The 17322-nt window shown below is 47.8% G+C and overlaps 1 protein-coding gene across 3 annotated transcripts; it reads right to left on the bottom strand.

Moving 5' to 3' along the window:
- Positions 1–774: 774 nt before the first annotated feature.
- Positions 775–12456, bottom strand: ZNF555 (zinc finger protein 555). 3 transcript variants are annotated; one of them, XM_042977701.1, is made up of 5 exons: positions 12355–12456; positions 9492–9572; positions 3949–4075; positions 3332–3515; positions 775–2477 (listed from the first exon to the last, which is right to left on the bottom strand). In XM_042977701.1, exons 3-5 carry the CDS (start codon positions 3980–3982, stop codon positions 917–919), a joined length of 1779 nt encoding a protein of 592 aa, XP_042833635.1. In that variant the 5' UTR covers positions 3983–4075; positions 9492–9572; positions 12355–12456; the 3' UTR covers positions 775–916. The 3 variants fall into 3 exon arrangements, with proteins under 3 accessions (XP_042833635.1, XP_042833633.1, XP_042833634.1); XM_042977699.1 differs by lacking the exon at positions 9492–9572; XM_042977700.1 differs by lacking the exon at positions 12355–12456 and having other exon boundaries at positions 9492–10329.
- Between the last annotated feature and the right edge of the window lie 4866 nt (positions 12457–17322).

Genomic DNA, 17322 nt, shown 5'->3' with positions numbered 1-17322 from the left:
AAGAATATCCAAACTGTGAGTGCAAGACCACACAAATGGATCCTTTATACGTAGCTCAGGAAGATATTCATGGAAGCCTGCAACTCTGAGAAAAATGGGAATCAAGCACATGGCATTTCTTTTGCATGATACTCTTGATTGGCAGGGCCAAAATCAGGGGAAAAAAGCTCCTTTGCATCTATCACACTTTAATATGGCTCCAAACAGAAATGGCTTCTTCACTTCCACCTTCCAAATCTCGTGCTAAGTTAGGCTATTGGTAAATCTGAACGTAAAGGGAAGGGTTTCTGGGAAATGTAGTTCCCAACACTGGCCACGTTGACATAATACAATCTGGAAGAACCACCTCAAACTCTGTATCTTATATCTCATGGTTGCAAAGGATCTCTCAAGTAAAAGCCTACTGTCCAATTTCCAATCACACTCAAGGGCAAGGAGCAAAGGGAAAAAGTTGAAAGTGACAATTCACATGAGACTATGCTTTGAAGAACTCTGCATAATTATCCATTTCTGCAAACTATTTGTAAAGCAAATGCAATAAGGCTCCTCTGGCCAAATTAAATAAATAGATTCTCAGTATGGCAGAAAATACGTAACAGGTGATACCCAGGATCTGCCACACCAAGCTAGTAAGAAAATCCCAAGAAATACTGAAGTGTCATTGTTCCAAAAACCCCTTAAAGAATTTAAAGAACTAAAAAACTAAAACTACTTACATATTAAAAACACACTTCAAATCACCAGGAGTCCAACAAACTGTAAAGATAGGTTTATTTACTGAAATGTAGGGGAAAACATAGTATTTGCAAACTTTCGTATGAAAGCTAAGAGTACTTGGAGAGCTATTCTGCACCCAAGTTTTTATCTGTAAAAGAACTAGAAATGCACACCCCATGGGTCCACTTTGATGGGGTTCTCACACAGGCAGTACCATATTTACAACTTTTATCAGATTTCTCTCCTGGTGTGGATTTTCTGAAGCACGGGGCATGAATTCATCTGCAGAATTTCCCGCAGTGCATAAGTAGTGTCTCTCGGTAGTGTGTATCCTTACATGTCTTCTTAAGGATGAGGAACAACTAAAGGCCTTCCCACACTCCTTACATTCATAGGGTTTCTCTCCAGTGTGCACTCTCATATGTATCGGCAAGGATGACGGCCATTTGAAGACCTTCCCGCATTCCTTACATTCATAGGGCTTCTCCGCGGTATGTGTTCTCACGTGCTGCTGCAGGAGTTCAGGCCAACTGAAAGCTTTCCCGCACTGCTTGCATTCATAGAGTTTCTCTGCGGTGTGCCTTCTCATGTGTTTCTGCAAGGATATGTGGCAATAGAACGCTTTCCCACATAGCTTGCATTGATAGGACTTGTCTCCTGGATGCATCCACACATGTTCTCGAAAGCAAGCAGACAAATTGAAGGCTTTCCCACACTGTTTGCACTCGTAGGGTTTCTCTCTGGTGTGTGTCCTCATATGTCTTCGTAAGGAGATGGGCCAGTTGAAAGTTTTGCCACACTGACTGCACTCATAAGGTTTCTCCCCAGTGTGCACTCTCATATGCCCTCGAAAGGACGAGGGATGGCTGAAGGCTTTCCCACACTGGCTGCACTCATAGGGCTTCTGTCCACCATGAGTCCTTTCGTGTCTTCGAAAGGACTGGGGATAAATGAAGGTTTTCCCGCATTGTTTGCATTCGTAGGGTTTCTCTCCAGTGTGAATCCTTTCGTGTCTCCGGAAGGACTGCAGGTAAATAAAGGTTTTCCCACACTGTTTACATTCGTAGGGCTTCTCTCCAGTGTGTGAGATCATGTGCCTGCGAAAAGCTGAGGAGTAGCTGAAGGCTTCTCCACATTCCTTACATTTATGTGGTGTCTCCCCAGTGTGTGAGATCATATGCCTCCGAAAAGTTGAGGAGTAGCTGAAGGCTTCCCCACATTCCTTACATTTATAGGGCTTCTCTCCAGTGTGCGTTATCATGTGTCTCCGGAAAGTTGAGGAATAACTGAAGGCTTTCCCACATTCCTTGCACTTATATGGCTTCTCTCCAGTGTGAGTTCTCACATGACTAGTGAGACTTGAGAAATCAATGAAGGCTTTCCCACACTGCTGACACTCATAGGTTTTCTCAGCAGTGTGAATCCTTACGTGCCGGTTGAGGGAAGAGGTACGAGGAAAGGTTTTTCCACATAATTTACATGCGTAGGTTCTCTCTCTGTTGTGGGTTCTCCCATGCATTCTTAGGTGTGCACGACAGCTATAGGCCCGCCCACACTCCTGACACCGATACGCTTTGTGTCCAGCGTGCATGGCGATGTGACTCTCGAGGGAGGGACGCCCGAAGACTTTCTCATACTCACTGCATTCATCCTCTTTAACTCCGCAAAGAGTTTTCTCACACAGATTAAGATTTGGAATCTGACTGGAGCCTTCCCTGCACTGACCATTACTTTCAGAGAGTCTCTCCACCACAGGATTTCTGTTAAGAAGAAGCAGCATGTTATCAACAGCTGGACTAATGATTTAATATTTACTAATAAGTATCAGGATTACATTCTTAGGGGCGCGTGGATGGCTCAGTCGGTTAGGCGTCCAACTTTGGCTCAGGTCACGATCTCATGATTTGTGAGTTCAAGCCCCGCGTCGGGCTCTGTGCTCACAGCTCAGAGCCTGGAGCCTGCTTTGGATTCTGTGTCTCCCTCTCTCTCTCTACTCCTCCCCTGCTCATGCCCTGTCTCTCTCTGTCTCTCAAAAATAAATAAACGTTAAAAAAAAAAAAGGATTACATTTTCATCAATTTCAGTGAATGTGTAGGCTATCTGATAAAGCAGAGTAAACAATATCATGAGGAGATTGAACCATAGGCATGATGAAAACAGTTTCTTTTTTTTTTTTTTAATGTTTACTTATTTCTGAGAGAGAGACAGACACACAGAGCGTGAGGGAGGGAGGGGCAGAGAGGGAGACACAGAATCTGAAGCAGCTTCCAGGCTCTGAGATGTCAGCACACAGCCCAATGCGGGGCTTGAACCCACGAACCATGAGATCATGACCTGAGCCAAAGGCGGGTGCTCAACGGACTGAGCCCCCCAGGCTCCCCGAAAACAGTTTCTTAAACATGGGCTTTTCCTCCTAATTGTTTCCAACTGAATTATGTTTCTAACACTCAACATCAACATCCTATTTAAGGAAATTTTTTTTGTAAAAATTCTCACTGAGTAAACAAATTTGATCTAGGCTCCTGTGGGTGACTTGTTTTCTTTGCTTTTTAAATTTCATGACATACTAGGATTCTCTCCTGGAATACTGCTTTCTCTTGTGAGTGCAGCTCACCTCAGATGTCTCCCCTGGTTTGTGGGCTGATCTTCCGTGCTGAGTTCTTCCCAAATTTTCCCTAAAACGGAGGCCCAGGATTCATTTCTGGTGAACTTTGCCAATTTGTTTCCCTTGGATATTTTATTCCCATAAGCATCCTGCTGAGAAACAGACCCATTGGCCTTCAATTGAGTCTCATCATCTGAAAGCAAAAAGGGAACAAAAGTTTTAAAGGAAGAAGGTACCTGTTAGTTGAAATGACACTGAGGACTTTAGCTGTATCGGGACTTCACCGATACAAGTACGAGGGCTCAAAACGGTAAGCAATTGAACGAAGGCAGTTGAATTCTCATACGATTACATAAACTTCGTTGGGCTCCTTAATGACCCATGAAATCGATATTTTCTGATGACACAAAGGGAGCTTGCTTTATAGAAAGAAAAAAAAATCAGTTTAATACAAAGATTCTCATTCTCATGCAGACATTATAAGATTCTAGCTCTCTGATGGTTGTGACCCTGGCTTACTAATTAATAAGCATTCCCTTTCCACATTTAAAATCTTGAAACAGGCTTGATGTGTAAGAAAGGCTTGTTCTCCAAACAACCAAGTGAAGGAATGAGGTCATTCTTACCCACTGCGGCCAGGTTTTTCAAGTTTTCCAGCATCACATCTCTGTAGAGCTTCCTCTGAGCAGAATCCAGCAAAGCCCACTCCTCCAGGGTGAAGTCCACAGCCACATCCTCAAAGACCACTGAGTCCTAAAACACCCAACATATGTGCAGAAGGAAAGTTGAGACTCTAGAGCAAGTCAATTCAATTCACGGGACATTCAGACAAGACCCTGTGGTCACCCGACATCCACTCTATGGCTCAATCATCAGATCTCTCACTCTGTCCACACTTACATCCTCCTCACAAGTTTAACAGTCCCACTCACCCTACTGAACTTATCTTTACACTCTTACTGCAACCACATCAAATCTCATTCTCCTTTAACCAAAGGGTTCGGACCACAATGGAGAATTCACAGAACAGCTCTCCAAAGGAATCAGATATTTGCATTTTAAGACCCACCGGTCCTTTGTGATACAAACTACTTTCGCTCCTTCCCTGTTGCGCACCATGTCAAGCCCCAGGTCAAACGTGGGTGAGGTTTTATGAAATAAGAACACACTCAAGGATTGGGGACTTTTCCTTCCTGAGAGACTTGGTGGAATCCAACTCGCAGCAGGGGCCAACTGACCACAACATCTTAACTCCAGGCCCTAAGTAGACAGGTCCTACTGGCTAAATGACAAAATTCTCTTGAGGAAGTACTGTGTATGTATTTGTGTCATAGAGAAATAGGATAGAAAGTTGTTGAGAAGTCAGAGCTCAGGGAAGAGGAAACAGGCATGAGAACTCAGACCTGCATCCATTCATTCCCCACACTCCCGAGTCTCCGTGCGACTGCCCGCCGGACCCCCACCAGACAAGTGTTATCTGGTGACAAGCAGCTCTTTCCACCAGAAACATAGAAGAGTACTGAAGATAAGGTTGAGTCCCATCCCACCAGGGGGTTAACTGAAGTCAAAAACACCCATCAGTGAATTTGCCCTTGATGATAAAAACAGATCGGGTTAGGCAGTGCCTTCCTACAAAGGAAACCCTCCCACGTATCAAGTTGCAGGTAAAAGCTCCCCCCTCCATACATCATCCCAGAGGCCATGCTCTCAATTTCTCTCCTCCCCCTGTCCCTCCCCTGCTGGGCACGTGAGCATGTCAGGCCAACCCCTGAGAGCACAGGACCCACTGAGCTGCATGCCTCCCTTGAACCCTGGTCTTTTAAAAAGTTCACTGGCCCACTGACATCTATGAGCAGGAGAAAATACTCTCAGTCGGCAGTTCTGCTGCCAGAATTTACCTGTTCAACAGGGTAGCAGCTGAATGGGAAAATCCCCGTGACGGGCACAGGGAGCAACCGGTCCCTGAGTCAGCTGCACTGTTCTTAGTTATCTTATGCTTCTTCCAGTGAATCCCCACTCCTAGTGTGCAGGAAACGTGCCATCAGGGGCCTTAACTTTATTTGTAGACACAACTCCTGGCCAGGCTGGTGTCTGGGAACCTGGGTTTCAGGTTTCACACCAGCCTGACTGATCTCACCCACGGTGTCTAAACTGCTGTGCACGTGACACGTTAATACAAAACACCTGCCTTCCTTCTGGGAGTCTGGAGTCAAAATGCCGGGCGCTGGGTCTCTACCAAGACTCCCTGCGTGACAGTACCTCCCGCGTCGTCAAGACTCACTGCTGGGCGCGCTCCGTGTGACTCCACCGGGAAAGAACACTTTTCCCCACGTGCCTGTTCCCTGTGCTAACTCTGCTGTGTCTCCGTTTGTTGTAACAGATCACAGTCATGAGTAAAACTATACGCTACGTCACGAGGGTCCTACTCGCAGGACGCAAGGATGGTCTTGGGGGACACCGGACACAGTTGGCATCGGAAGTGGAATCTGCTAGAACACCCCTGGCTCACTGAAACATAGCAGAAGCCATGTGTATGGAGAGAAGGTGTGGAGAGACAGCTGAGCTGCAGTCTGTCATGAATCAAGAGTTGCCAGAGGTAAAGATGACAGAGGTCCATCCCCAGGGGGCTGGCGCGCTGGGTATCCTGCTGCTTTGGGCCATGCTATCTGAGCGAGAAGACTCAAACAAAACACAGCTCTGGTGAGGTCTCTCATTTTTGTCCTCTCTTCCAGGCAGGAGGAGAAAGGGCCCCCAGGTTCCCAAGGGTAAACTATGGATGGGCAAAATATATGAAAAGTTTGCATTGCGCTGGGAGAAAAAAATTAGTTAAATCAGTTTCCAGGACTGGAGCAGAACTTCAGATAAACCAAGGGAACAGGGGCGGGGATCCTCTCCCCATCCTTCTGCCTGGTTGCTGCTGGGCTGCCGCAGCCTCCCGGCCCACCCCTCACATGGCAGCGGGGATCGTCCCTGGCAGCTGGAGCGTTACCCAGTAAATGCTGGACTCACTTCGAGGGCCTCATCGTGGGTTACGCTGTCTCCCAAAAAGGTATGCTGAAATCCTAACCTTTGGTATCTATGAATGTGACCTTCCTTGGAAATAAGATCTTTGCAAACGTAACCCAGTTAAGACAAGGTCGGTAGGATGGGCCCGAATCCAATCCGGCTGGTGGCATCCTGAAGGGGGAATGCCAATGCAAGGTCAAGGACACGCAGGGACGGCAGCCACGTGAAGATGGGGTGCAGAGATTGGAACTGTGCTGTCACCAACAAAAGAACACCCGGGGCTGCCCGAGGCCGTAAGACACCAGGATGACACAGAAGCACAACCCTCTGCCCTCTTGATCTTGGGCTTCCAGCCTCCAGAATCTGAGAGAGTGAGTTCTGAAGCCACCCGGTTTATGGTCACTTGTTACGGCAACACTACAGAACTCAAATGGCTTCAAATAAGTCTGTGATGAGGAAAAAGGGAAAAGGTTGTTTTGTGGGTTTTTTACTTAAATTGGTTTTGTTTCGTGGCTACTGCATCTGCAAGTAAGATAAAAAGGGACGCACATGCCTGTAATGTAATAAATGCTAAAGGAATCATCCCAATCAGTGCAGGGAAACAGTGTGGACAGGACACGACCCCTTTGCTTGTTGCCACTGGTGCATGGGGTGGAATTTAAACTCCTAACTGGTAGAACAAGTTTAGGTTTTTTACTGGGTTTTTACCTACCGCAGGTTCACAACAAGAGGGAAACAGTGAAGCAGGCAATCTCTAAATGGAGAGATGCTTTGGGAATTTTAAGTACAAGTTTTCAGCTTGCCAAAGAGCTCTTACAAAAACCTACTTCTTTTTCTTTCTTTTTTTTTTTTTAAAGTTTATTATTTTTGAGAGGGTGAGAGACAGGGCGTGAGCAGGGGAGGGGCAGAGAGGGAGATACAGAATCCAAAGCAGCTCCAGGCTCTGAGCTGTCAGCACAGACCCCGACGCGGGGCTCGAACCCACAAACTGCAAGATCATGACCTGAACTGAAGTCAAATGCTCAACTGACTGAACCACCACCGAGGCGCCCCCACCGAAACCCATTTCTGATGGCCGCTAGAGGCAGACGACGGTCCGGGCATCACGTGGACTCGGATGAGAGCAGGGACCGCACGTGCAGCTTGGAACACACAGTTCTGACCCTGCAGCGTCTCAGCTCTGCTGCTTCTAAAAGAGGCCCCTGGTGATTTGGAGAATTGCGAACCACCTGAACTTGACTGCAAGCTAACGGCCCGCGGTGTCCGCAATGGCTGTTTCAGCCTCACTGCAACGCTGGGCTGTTCTGAAAGCAGGCGCAAGCTCCAGGAACAGGACTCTGACTGGGAACCCTGCAAACTTAGGACACTTGTCTGAGGTCCTAACCCACGAAAACCTCCAGGTGGTCCATCTGGGTCACTCGCGGTTGCCGGTGATGAAGGCCTTGTTCTCCAATGAGACAATCTGAAATCAAGCTGTTCGTTTCCGTTACTTTCCGCACAGACCACCCCCAGATGCCGTCCCCACTGGTGAGGTGGACGAACTAGCGTTGTGGGTCACAAAAGTGTCCGAAGGTGACCACCGCAGGCATCCCTGCTAACAGGGACCAGACTGCGTTACTTCAAATAGGCTGCCCTGAGGGCGCCTGGTGGCTCAGTTGGCTAAGCGTCCGACTCATGACCTGAGCCAAAGTCGGATGCGGTCATGATCTCAAGGTTCGGGAGTTCAAGCTCCACACTGGGCTCTGTGCTGACAGCTCAGAGCCTGGAGCCTGCTTCATATTCTATCTCCCTCCCTCTTTGCCCCTCCCCCACTCACACCCTGTCTCCCTCTCTCTCAAAAATAAATAAAAATATTTTTAAAAACAATAATAAATAGGCTGCACTGAAAACTCCAGGGCAAGCCCCCCCACCCCAGAGTCCACAGTGGGGACCCGCTGACCCGGCTGCCTAATGCATGTCCCATCAGGACACTATCTTATCCCTGAAAGACACTCGAGTCAGCCAGAGTTGTGCCATGCCAGAACGGACACCTGAGGCCAGGTGAAAATAAAACAATACAGAAATTTTGAGGATGAAGCTTCCTAATGTTCTAAGACCTTTACCTTTATGATCAACGGGATTTGCTTGAACTGGACAAGTCAGGACCCATAAAGGGCATAACCGAAACCAATACTGCAGACTGGTCTCACTCGGCTACACAGGGTGCCACTGATAATAATTTTGCTGTAAAGATGTCTTGTCCAAGGGCCAAAGGAACGGACTGTTCAAAAAAATTTGTTTTTGATGTTTTTATTTATTTTTGAGACAGAGAGAGACAGAGCATGAGCAGGGAAGGGGCAGAGAGAGAGGGAGACACAGAATCTGAAGCAGGCTCCAGGCTCCGAGCCGTCAGCCCAGAGCCTGACGCGGGGCTCGAACTCACGGACCGCGAGATCGTGACCTGAGCTGAAGTCGGACGCTTCACCGACTGAGCCACCCAGGCGCCTCAATTTTATTTTATTTTTAAAATGTTTATTTTTGAGAGACAGAACGCAAGCTGGGGAGGGGCAGAGAGAGACCGGGGGGGACACAGAATCCAAAGCAGGCTCCGGGCTCTGAGCTGTCAGCACAGAGCCCGATGCGGGGCTCGGACTCCCAAACCGTGAGATCATGACCTGAGCCGAAGTTGGACGTTCAACCGACTGAGCCACCCGGGCGCCCCTGGTCTATGGCATTTTTGTTACAGCAGCCCCAGCAGATGGAGACAGGGACTCCCAACACACCTGGCTCAAACGCACCATCTTTATGACATTAATTTTTTAAGTGCCATGCAGAACCCAGTATATGCAAAAGATTCTGCCAAAAGCCTCGTAGACATTAGCTCGTATATTCTTAAAAACTCCGCAAAGCAGGTCTTATTAAAACTGGCTCACGGCAGAGGAAGTGCAGGCCGGTCGGTAACATCCCCGAAACTCCTCCAACCCCTGCACTTGTACACACACCGTGTGGTGGTTTCTCTGTTGTGACTGCTGTTTCCCAGTGTGGTAAGAAGAATGCACTGACTTCTGCCGGGCACTAAGGTGAGGAGGCAACAGGAACGTCTCCTATTGCCCTCGTGCCCTCACGCTCCTGCTCGTGGCAGAGCCCTGTGTCCCTGCAGGACCGCTCTGTCTGAGGACCTTACCTCTGGCTCTTCCGCGGAGTGAACTGTATTCAGGTCGCGGTTACTTGGGTCCTAGAACCTGCGGGCACCGGGGCTGCAGCACTGAACAAAACAAGAATTCTGAACCACGTGGATTTTAAATTCTCTTGGGAGGAAAATGATAAATAAGAAAATCAAGTTGCCGTACTACGGGAAATGTGCCACACAAGCGGGTTCGGAAGAACGTATATATGTTGACGTGTGTGTTTGTGTAGATACATATGAATGGCTGGCTGCAGGGCAGAGGAGAGGAGAGCAGTAAAATTAATCATTTCTGATTATACTGCAGTTGGATACCTCAATCGCTAAAAAACATACACACGTGTACGTGTTACATACACACATGTAACGATATGCGTGTACGGAACTCTATGGGCAGAACCACAAATATACACATACAAGTCTTCATATACTTCTACGTATTCGTTAACCCTGGAGAGGGAGAGGGCCTGCCTGGGGTTCACTTCGAGTGGGGCTTCTCGTGTGAAGGCTTGTTCTACATTTACGGCTGAATTTCACTGCACGGAGGGTTCTTTTTTAAGGTATCTGTCAACCGAACCTGTGTCAAATGCATTTTCCTGCATTAGTGCTATATTACACAACAGAATATGCTAAAACCAATTCGTGTGATTTACGTGTAATGCTCCCAAGAGACGTCAAAAGCCATTTTATAATATTCAGCAATCATACGTAAAAAAATCTTACCACTGGGAAATGATGGTAACATGCCCAACCTGGTCAAGGAAAACCAATGAAAGAAGGTTCAAAAGAGAACAAAGATCATACAAAACGGTATGAAGCTCGTTGTTTCCTCCAAAACAATTGGGTACAAATCAGGTATGCCCGGCACCTCACTCTTGATTTAATCAACATTATACTAGAGATCTGATCCAGTACCACCAGAAAATAAACACAGGTCCAATACTAGAAAACAAACACTGGTCTTCGTGCCTAAGCTTAAAAACTGTATATACGGGGGGGCGCCTGGGTGGATCGGTCGGTTAAGCGTCCGACTTCGGCTCAGGTCACGCTCTCACAGTCCGTGAGTTCGAGCCCCGCGTCGGGCTCTGTGCTGACCGCTCAGAGCCTGGAGCCTGTTTCAGATTCTGTGTCTCCCTCTCTCTCTGCCCCTCCCCTGTTCATGCTCTGTCTCTCTCTGTCTCAAAAATAAATAAACGTTAAAAAAAAAATTTTTTTTTTTTAAACTATATACGGGACACCGACGTAACAAAAATGACAGTCACAAAATAAGATTTTTAACAAGATTCCAGGATAAAAATTCAATATGAAACCAAATTTCATTAACAGCAAGTCAAAAATTCATTTAAAAAAGATACCACATACCATGGTGAAAACCAAATTTCAGTAGTATCAAATAAGTAAAATGAAAGCTATAGAAAGAGCCAAATGGAAAAATCTGAAACCATTAAGGGTTAATACCCAAAAAGAAATAAATGGAAAGAAAGCACAGAGACGAGATCTCACTGTTACTAAGATACCAACCCTCCCAAGACAGACCTACGGTCTTCATAATATTCTATTAAACCCACAAGCCCAAGTGTGGTTTTTTTGGGGGGACTAGACAAAGAGTAATTCTGCAAATCTAACAGGAAGAACAAATGTCCAAGGACAGGCAAAGTGTTCTAAATAACAAGGCAGGGCCTGCCGACACTCGGGATTTTAAGGCAACAGCACTCCGACATGGTGGAAGACGGCCGCATCAATGGGAAACGGGTCCAGGCCTACGGGGAAACTCGATTCACGGCGGGACAGCCCCTGAAGAGCGGAGGCAGAAATGATGAACACTTTAATTCATGAGACAGGGACAGGCTGACTTCTAAATAACAAAGATGCTTGCATTCCTACCCCTTCCAGGGACACTAATTTGTTGCACATTACAGCAAAGTGTATCAGCAATAAAAGGAAAGGGTACTGTCACAAATGCTCCACGCGGCCCACTCAACGAGACTGGCCAACCAATCTCACAGACTGCTTTATCCTTCTAATTTACCAACTGACCTACCACGCTTTGCGGAAGGGTATTCGTTCCTCCGCAGCCCACGGGAAGGGAGATGTTCTCTTTTCCTCGGACACTCTTTTCCCCAGAAAGGCTTTCCCGGGGAGGCCCGGGATTCCACCTGTCATCGCCCAAAGGCACAGACCTGCGAAACTTACTACACACGGGGACGGACTTCCAGAGAACGTTTAACAAATGAAATGTAAGACATTTTCTTATTTTTCTGAAATCCACTCCTTTGAAAACATTTCATGCTCGCCTTCGCGCTATTAACTAAACGGGTTTGACATCTGCTAAAACACCGAGGTTCCGGTAAGTGAATACACTTCTCGGGGTGGGGGGGGAGGGGGACGAACCAGGCAGGCGCGGTGCAGGGCCCCCGCACTGCACCCCGGAACAAAGGGCGCCGACCCCGGGCCCGCTGCAGGTGTTGAGGGGAGGGCATGACGCTTCGCAGGAGGCCGCACCAGCCCCCCGCAGGGGGGAACCCAGGCGCCGGAACCGCCTCTCCCCTCAGCCCCAGATCCAGTCGGCTGTCTGCCACGTCCCTCCCAGGAGCGGTTACCTGGGGCCAATGATCTGTCAGGGGGTCCCCCCACCCCGATCCCAGGGCCCCAGGCAGGTCCCCCCACACTCCTCGCCCGCCCCCCGAGGTGGGGGGCAACCCAAGACTGCGAGTCCCCAACATCCCCCCCTCCCTCGCCCGAAGGCGGAGACGCGGGTCGGGAGCCCCGGGGACGGGGACACCCGGGCCGCGGCCGCAGGGAGCGGGTTCCGGCCGGATGGAACCAGCTGCTCCCGATCTCGGCCCGGGCCGCGCGCACTCACCATGTCGGGTCTCGGCTCCGAGCTCTCCGGGGAAGACGTCTTCCCCGCGGGCCCGAGGGCCGGGCAGGTGAGAGGAGGACACCTGGGTCCGCGCGGGCAGGTGCGCAGGAGCCCCCGGGACCTGCCCGGAGCCACGTCCACGCGGCCGCAAGCGCGCCCGCCCCCGCGCCTGATTGGACGGTGTTCCGGGCCCCCGCGCCCTGATTGGATGGTGCTCGGGGTCCTCCTTCTCCCAGGGCTCCTGACTGGATACTTTTCCGAGACCCGCCTCTGGTGCCCTTGATTGGACAGTGCTCCTCACTCAAGTCCCTGATTGGCTAGTCCTCCAGGCACCGCCCCCGGGGGGGGGTCCCCTGATTGTGTTTCGAGAAACGCCCCTGTCGTTCTGATTGGACGGTTCTCTGTGACCACACCCCTGCACCTGAGTGACAGGCCGTCCCGACACACGTGGCTGACCCGCGCGCTCCGGATGTGCGCCGGGAGTTGAGCCTCCGGGTGGCGCGGCGTGGCAGGCCCTGACCTCCTGACTCGGTTTCCCCGCGGAACGTCCCCTGCCCGGAGCCGGGCCCGGGAAGACAGGGCCGCAAGGCCCAGAGGCGAGGTGACCGTGGACGAGTACTCTTTGTTCAAGAACAAAGACCCTACGCAGTGACGTCACCGCACGGAAGGCCGGGTCGGGCTCGGGGTTCAGGAGTGACCTTTGACATCTGAGGCTCCGGCCCCGTCCCGGTGCTGGAGGTCCGCTAATCGCGGGGGATCGGGACCTGGCGCCCCGCCCCAGTGCGGGCAGCTTTTGAAACCCGCAGGTGTGCGTTTTACGCTGCAGAGAGATGTATTTCGAATCAGGTTTCTGTCGTGTCCCCAGGGAATTCTGCAGCCTGAAAGCGTGATGTCCCCGAGGCAATTGCGTTTCTATCTTAACTGATTTGAAACAACAGGAAAGCTTCTGTAAAGCTATGGGACGGACCTGAAAACACTTAATAAATGGGGGCTTAACACCCAAGGTATCTAATAAGGCCTACCCGCTTAAGAAAACTGTGCCCAGGCTGGGTCTGGACGTCCAAACTCTTGGTACCACTTACTTGATTTACAAACAGAATTAAAAAAAAAAAAAAATTCTGGGGGGTTTGCAAAAAGGTTTTATACGCCGTCATAAAAATGAGTGTTTAGAAAATTAATACATAAAAAGCTTCGAGTTAAAAATAAATGACTTGTTGGATTCATAAGCTATTTAAAGTATGATTATATACTTTTTCGCTTAATATGGATTAATAATGAAAGTGAAATTTCAATAAATCAGCATGAGATTTAGAAGTCTGCCTTAAGACTGGGTTCTGGCATGAACCTCCAGCACCGTCTGCCTGCCATAGTGTGTTCAGATAAATACCCTGTAAGCATCACTCATAAAGGACATGTCATTTCATTCATTAAGGTGAAAAATGAGGCTGATCTCGGAATCCCTCACAAAACATTCATTGCACAGAGAAGAAAGTAAAAGTGTAGCAACCTGAGGGGGAAGAAGTGTGAGTCAAGTTATTTGAGATGTGATTCATGTATGGAGGTAACAAAGGCATTCTCAAACGCCCAGAGTGACAGGACAGGAAGGAGCAGACCCCTTCTCCCTCCTGCGGCCTCCATCCACCCTGCGGTTAGAAGGTTCTAGTATTCGGGGAGCCGCTGGCAAAGTAGAAATGTGGTTTCCTGCATGTTCAGCCCACTTCAACCCCGCATCGTAAAGCCAAGTATGAAAGATGTGGCCAGCAGAATAAAGGTGCACACGTGGTGATCACCAGAACCTGTGAACATGGCCCCGCGCACGGCAAAAGGGACTTTGCAGAAGTGATTAAGGACCCTGAGGTGGGGGTGGCCCTGGGTTCCCAGGCAGCCCAGCGTCCTCAGGAGGTCCTCAGGAGACAAAGGCAGGGGGTAGGAGTCAGAGAGATGGTCAGACCCCCAGCTGCTGGCTGTGACGATGTCGGAGGAATCTCAGGCCAAGGAGCTTGGGTGGCTTCTAGAAGCCAGATAAAGGTGAGGGAAGGGATTCTCTCTCAAGGTCTCCAAAAAGAAGACGGCCTTGCCAACACCTTGATTTTAGACTTCTGACCTCCAGAACTGTTGTAAGAAATTGGTTAAGTCACTAAGTATGCAGGAATCTGTTACAGCAGTGACAGGAAGTTCACCAGATGGCTCTGAAGCAGAGGAAAATGGCTCAGCATGGGGCACAAAGAACGCCTCTTGCCAGCCTGAGTTTTTGTGAGACGACTTTGAACTTTCCACGGGCTCCTTCAACATGACTCTGCTCCCACAGCGGCACATCTTGGAGTGATCTGACCGTTTTTTAGAGAACGATGTCTTTGCATCTTTGTATTTGAAAGGTAGCACTTTTCAGATAGATGATATTCTGACTAGAGATTTTATCCAAACCGTAAGCATCCATTCGTAAGGCGTTGGGAGGGCTGGTTTTTGCATTCCTCAAAGAAGTATCTCCTAACGATAACCACAACATGGGGAGAAGGGGAGCACTTTCAACCCGTCACCCAACGTTTCAACCATACAGAACATGCCGCAACATTTTCAATACTCATGTATCTACTGCCAAGATGTATGAAATCCTATCGGTTTACCATCCTCTATCAGATTTCTTGAAAGAAATCTGATACATTACAGGGGCGCCTGGGTGGCTCAGTGGGTTGAGCATCCGACTTCGGCTCGGGTCATGATCTCACAGTTCATGGGTTCGAGCCCCGTGTCAGGCTCTGTGCTGACCGCTCGAAGCCTGGAGCCTGCTTCAGATTCTGTGTCTCCCTCTCTCTCTGCCCCTTGCCCGCTCACACTGTCTCTCTCTCTCTCTCTCTCTCTCTCTCTCTCTCTCTCTCTCTCTCTCTCCCTCTGTTTCTTAAAAATAAATAAACATGAAAAATAAATAAGATAAAATAGAAAACATCACAGATAGAGTTGAAACGCCCTGTGTATCACCTCCAGAATCCCAAGATCCCTTCCACATCCTCCCAGAGGAAACCATAATCACAAATTTAGTGCGTATTATTGCCATGACATACACTTGGATCCACAAACTATATATAACATTTTCCCGACTTTCAATTTTAAAGTGCCCTTATATACTATACACACTCTGTGACTCGACCTTTTTATCCTACAAAAGCTGCTTAATATTGATAATCACTACAGGTTTCATTATAGGGTTTAATGTAATAAAATAAAATGCCAAAAGAAACTGAAGCAGGAAATACACCTTCCAAAAACACCAGCAAAGAAATACGCTCCACCAATACAAACAACAGTAGAAGACAGAAAATAAAAGCTTCAAAAATAAGAAAAACGACATAAAATACATCAGAATTAAAGCCAACAACATTTATCAAAGCAATAATTGGCATAAATGTGTCCTTTAAAAACAAATGGATTTTCTGCTTTGAATCCTAAAGCAAAATTCAATTATGTACTAAAAATGAGAGATGCAAGGAATTTTAAAGGTTGAAATTCACAGGAGGTGAAAAATTATTCCAAAATTAAAGGCTAGTTTTGTTTAAAAAGCAGAGGTGGGGTGCCTGTGTGGCTCAGTCGGTTAAGCGTCCTACTTGAGCTCAGGTCATGATCTCACGGTTCGTGGGTTCGAGCCCCGCCTCGGGCTCTGTGCTGACAGCTCAGAGCCTGGAGCCTGCTTCGGATTCTGTGTCTCCCTCTCTCTCTGCCCATCCGCTATTAGCACTCTTCTTTCTCTCAAAAATAAATAAACATTTAAAAAAAATTTTTAATGCACGTTACTGGGCACCAACTCTCACTTGTTAAATCTGAACGTCCTGACGTGAAATTTGACAGCAATGATTAAAAAGGTTGATGTAGCAGGCAAGCCAGATTCCAAAGCATAAAAACAAAGAACACAGCTTCTCCCCAAGATCTAGAGAACATTTTAAAACTTGATCACAGGGTACACCACACAGTGAAACTCAACACGTTTCAAAGATTCAGGACAGTAGACACATTCTCAGACCACAGCACAATAAAGCAGAAACTTAACAAGATAATAAAGATACTGGGGATCTACAGAAAGCCCACAGAAAACATCATACTCCATGGTGAAGGACTGAATGCTTTTTCCCTAAGATCTGGAATAAAGCAAGGAGGTGTGTTCTCAACACTCCTGTTCAATATTGTACTAAAGGATTGAGCCAGTGCAATCAGACAAGAAAAAGAATTTGTTTTTAAAGAGAGGGAGATGGGAATTTAAACACCAAGAAATTTAAAATATATATATACATTCTCTCTCAAAATACTTTGAGTGAGATAAATAAAAAAAAAAATGTTGTAAATATTTTTCCTAATGGGCTCCGTGTCCATAATCTCACAACCTTGAGATCAAGAGTCACACACTCTACTAACTGAGCCAGCCAGGTGCCCCTCTAAATAGTTTTGAAATATGTGACAACAAAGCTAAACGAAAGCTTCCTCTGGTTAAAATCCTCACCTTGGAAGCTCCAGTGACTCACATTTCAAATTAAATATCAGGTTGTCAGAAAGGCCCCGAGGTTAGTCACTCTCTTTTTATCTATCACGGCATCATCCTGTTTACGTCCCCAAGAGCACTACCAAAATCTGTAATTATTTAAAGTATTTGGTTAGCGATTTCACATCTGTCCCTGCCCCTCACTCCATCATGGATCTGGCTATACAATGAGCAGAGTTCACTGCAAAATGAAAACCTAGCAGGGGGATCCTCTGAATATCAAGATGGGGGGCACCTGGGCGGCTCAGTCGGTTAATCGTCCAACTCTTGATTTTGGCTCAGGTCATGATCTCATGATTTGTGGGATCAAGCCCTGTGTCGGGCTCTATGCTGATGGCACAGAGCCTGCCTGGGATTCTCTCTCTCTCCCTCTCTCTGCCTGTATCCTGCTTGTGCTCTCCCTCTCAAAAATAAACATTAAAAAAATATATATATATGGGCAC

Source organism: Panthera tigris, chromosome A2 (assembly GCF_018350195.1).
Source record: "Panthera tigris isolate Pti1 chromosome A2, P.tigris_Pti1_mat1.1, whole genome shotgun sequence".
NCBI lineage: Eukaryota > Metazoa > Chordata > Mammalia > Carnivora > Felidae > Panthera > Panthera tigris.
This window is presented reverse-complemented; position numbering and strand designations above follow the sequence as displayed.

What these genes read in the sequence shown, in the direction of transcription:
- ZNF555 (XM_042977699.1), bottom strand. An exon ending in GAAAAACCTGGCCGCAGTGG is followed by an intron (nt 3,516 to 3,948) that starts GTAAGAATGACC and finishes TTTTGCTTTCAG; the next exon opens with ATGATGAGACTCAATTGAAG. An exon ending in AACCAGGGGAGACATCTGAG is followed by an intron (nt 2,478 to 3,331) that starts GTGAGCTGCACT and finishes TCTTCTTAACAG; the next exon opens with AAATCCTGTGGTGGAGAGAC.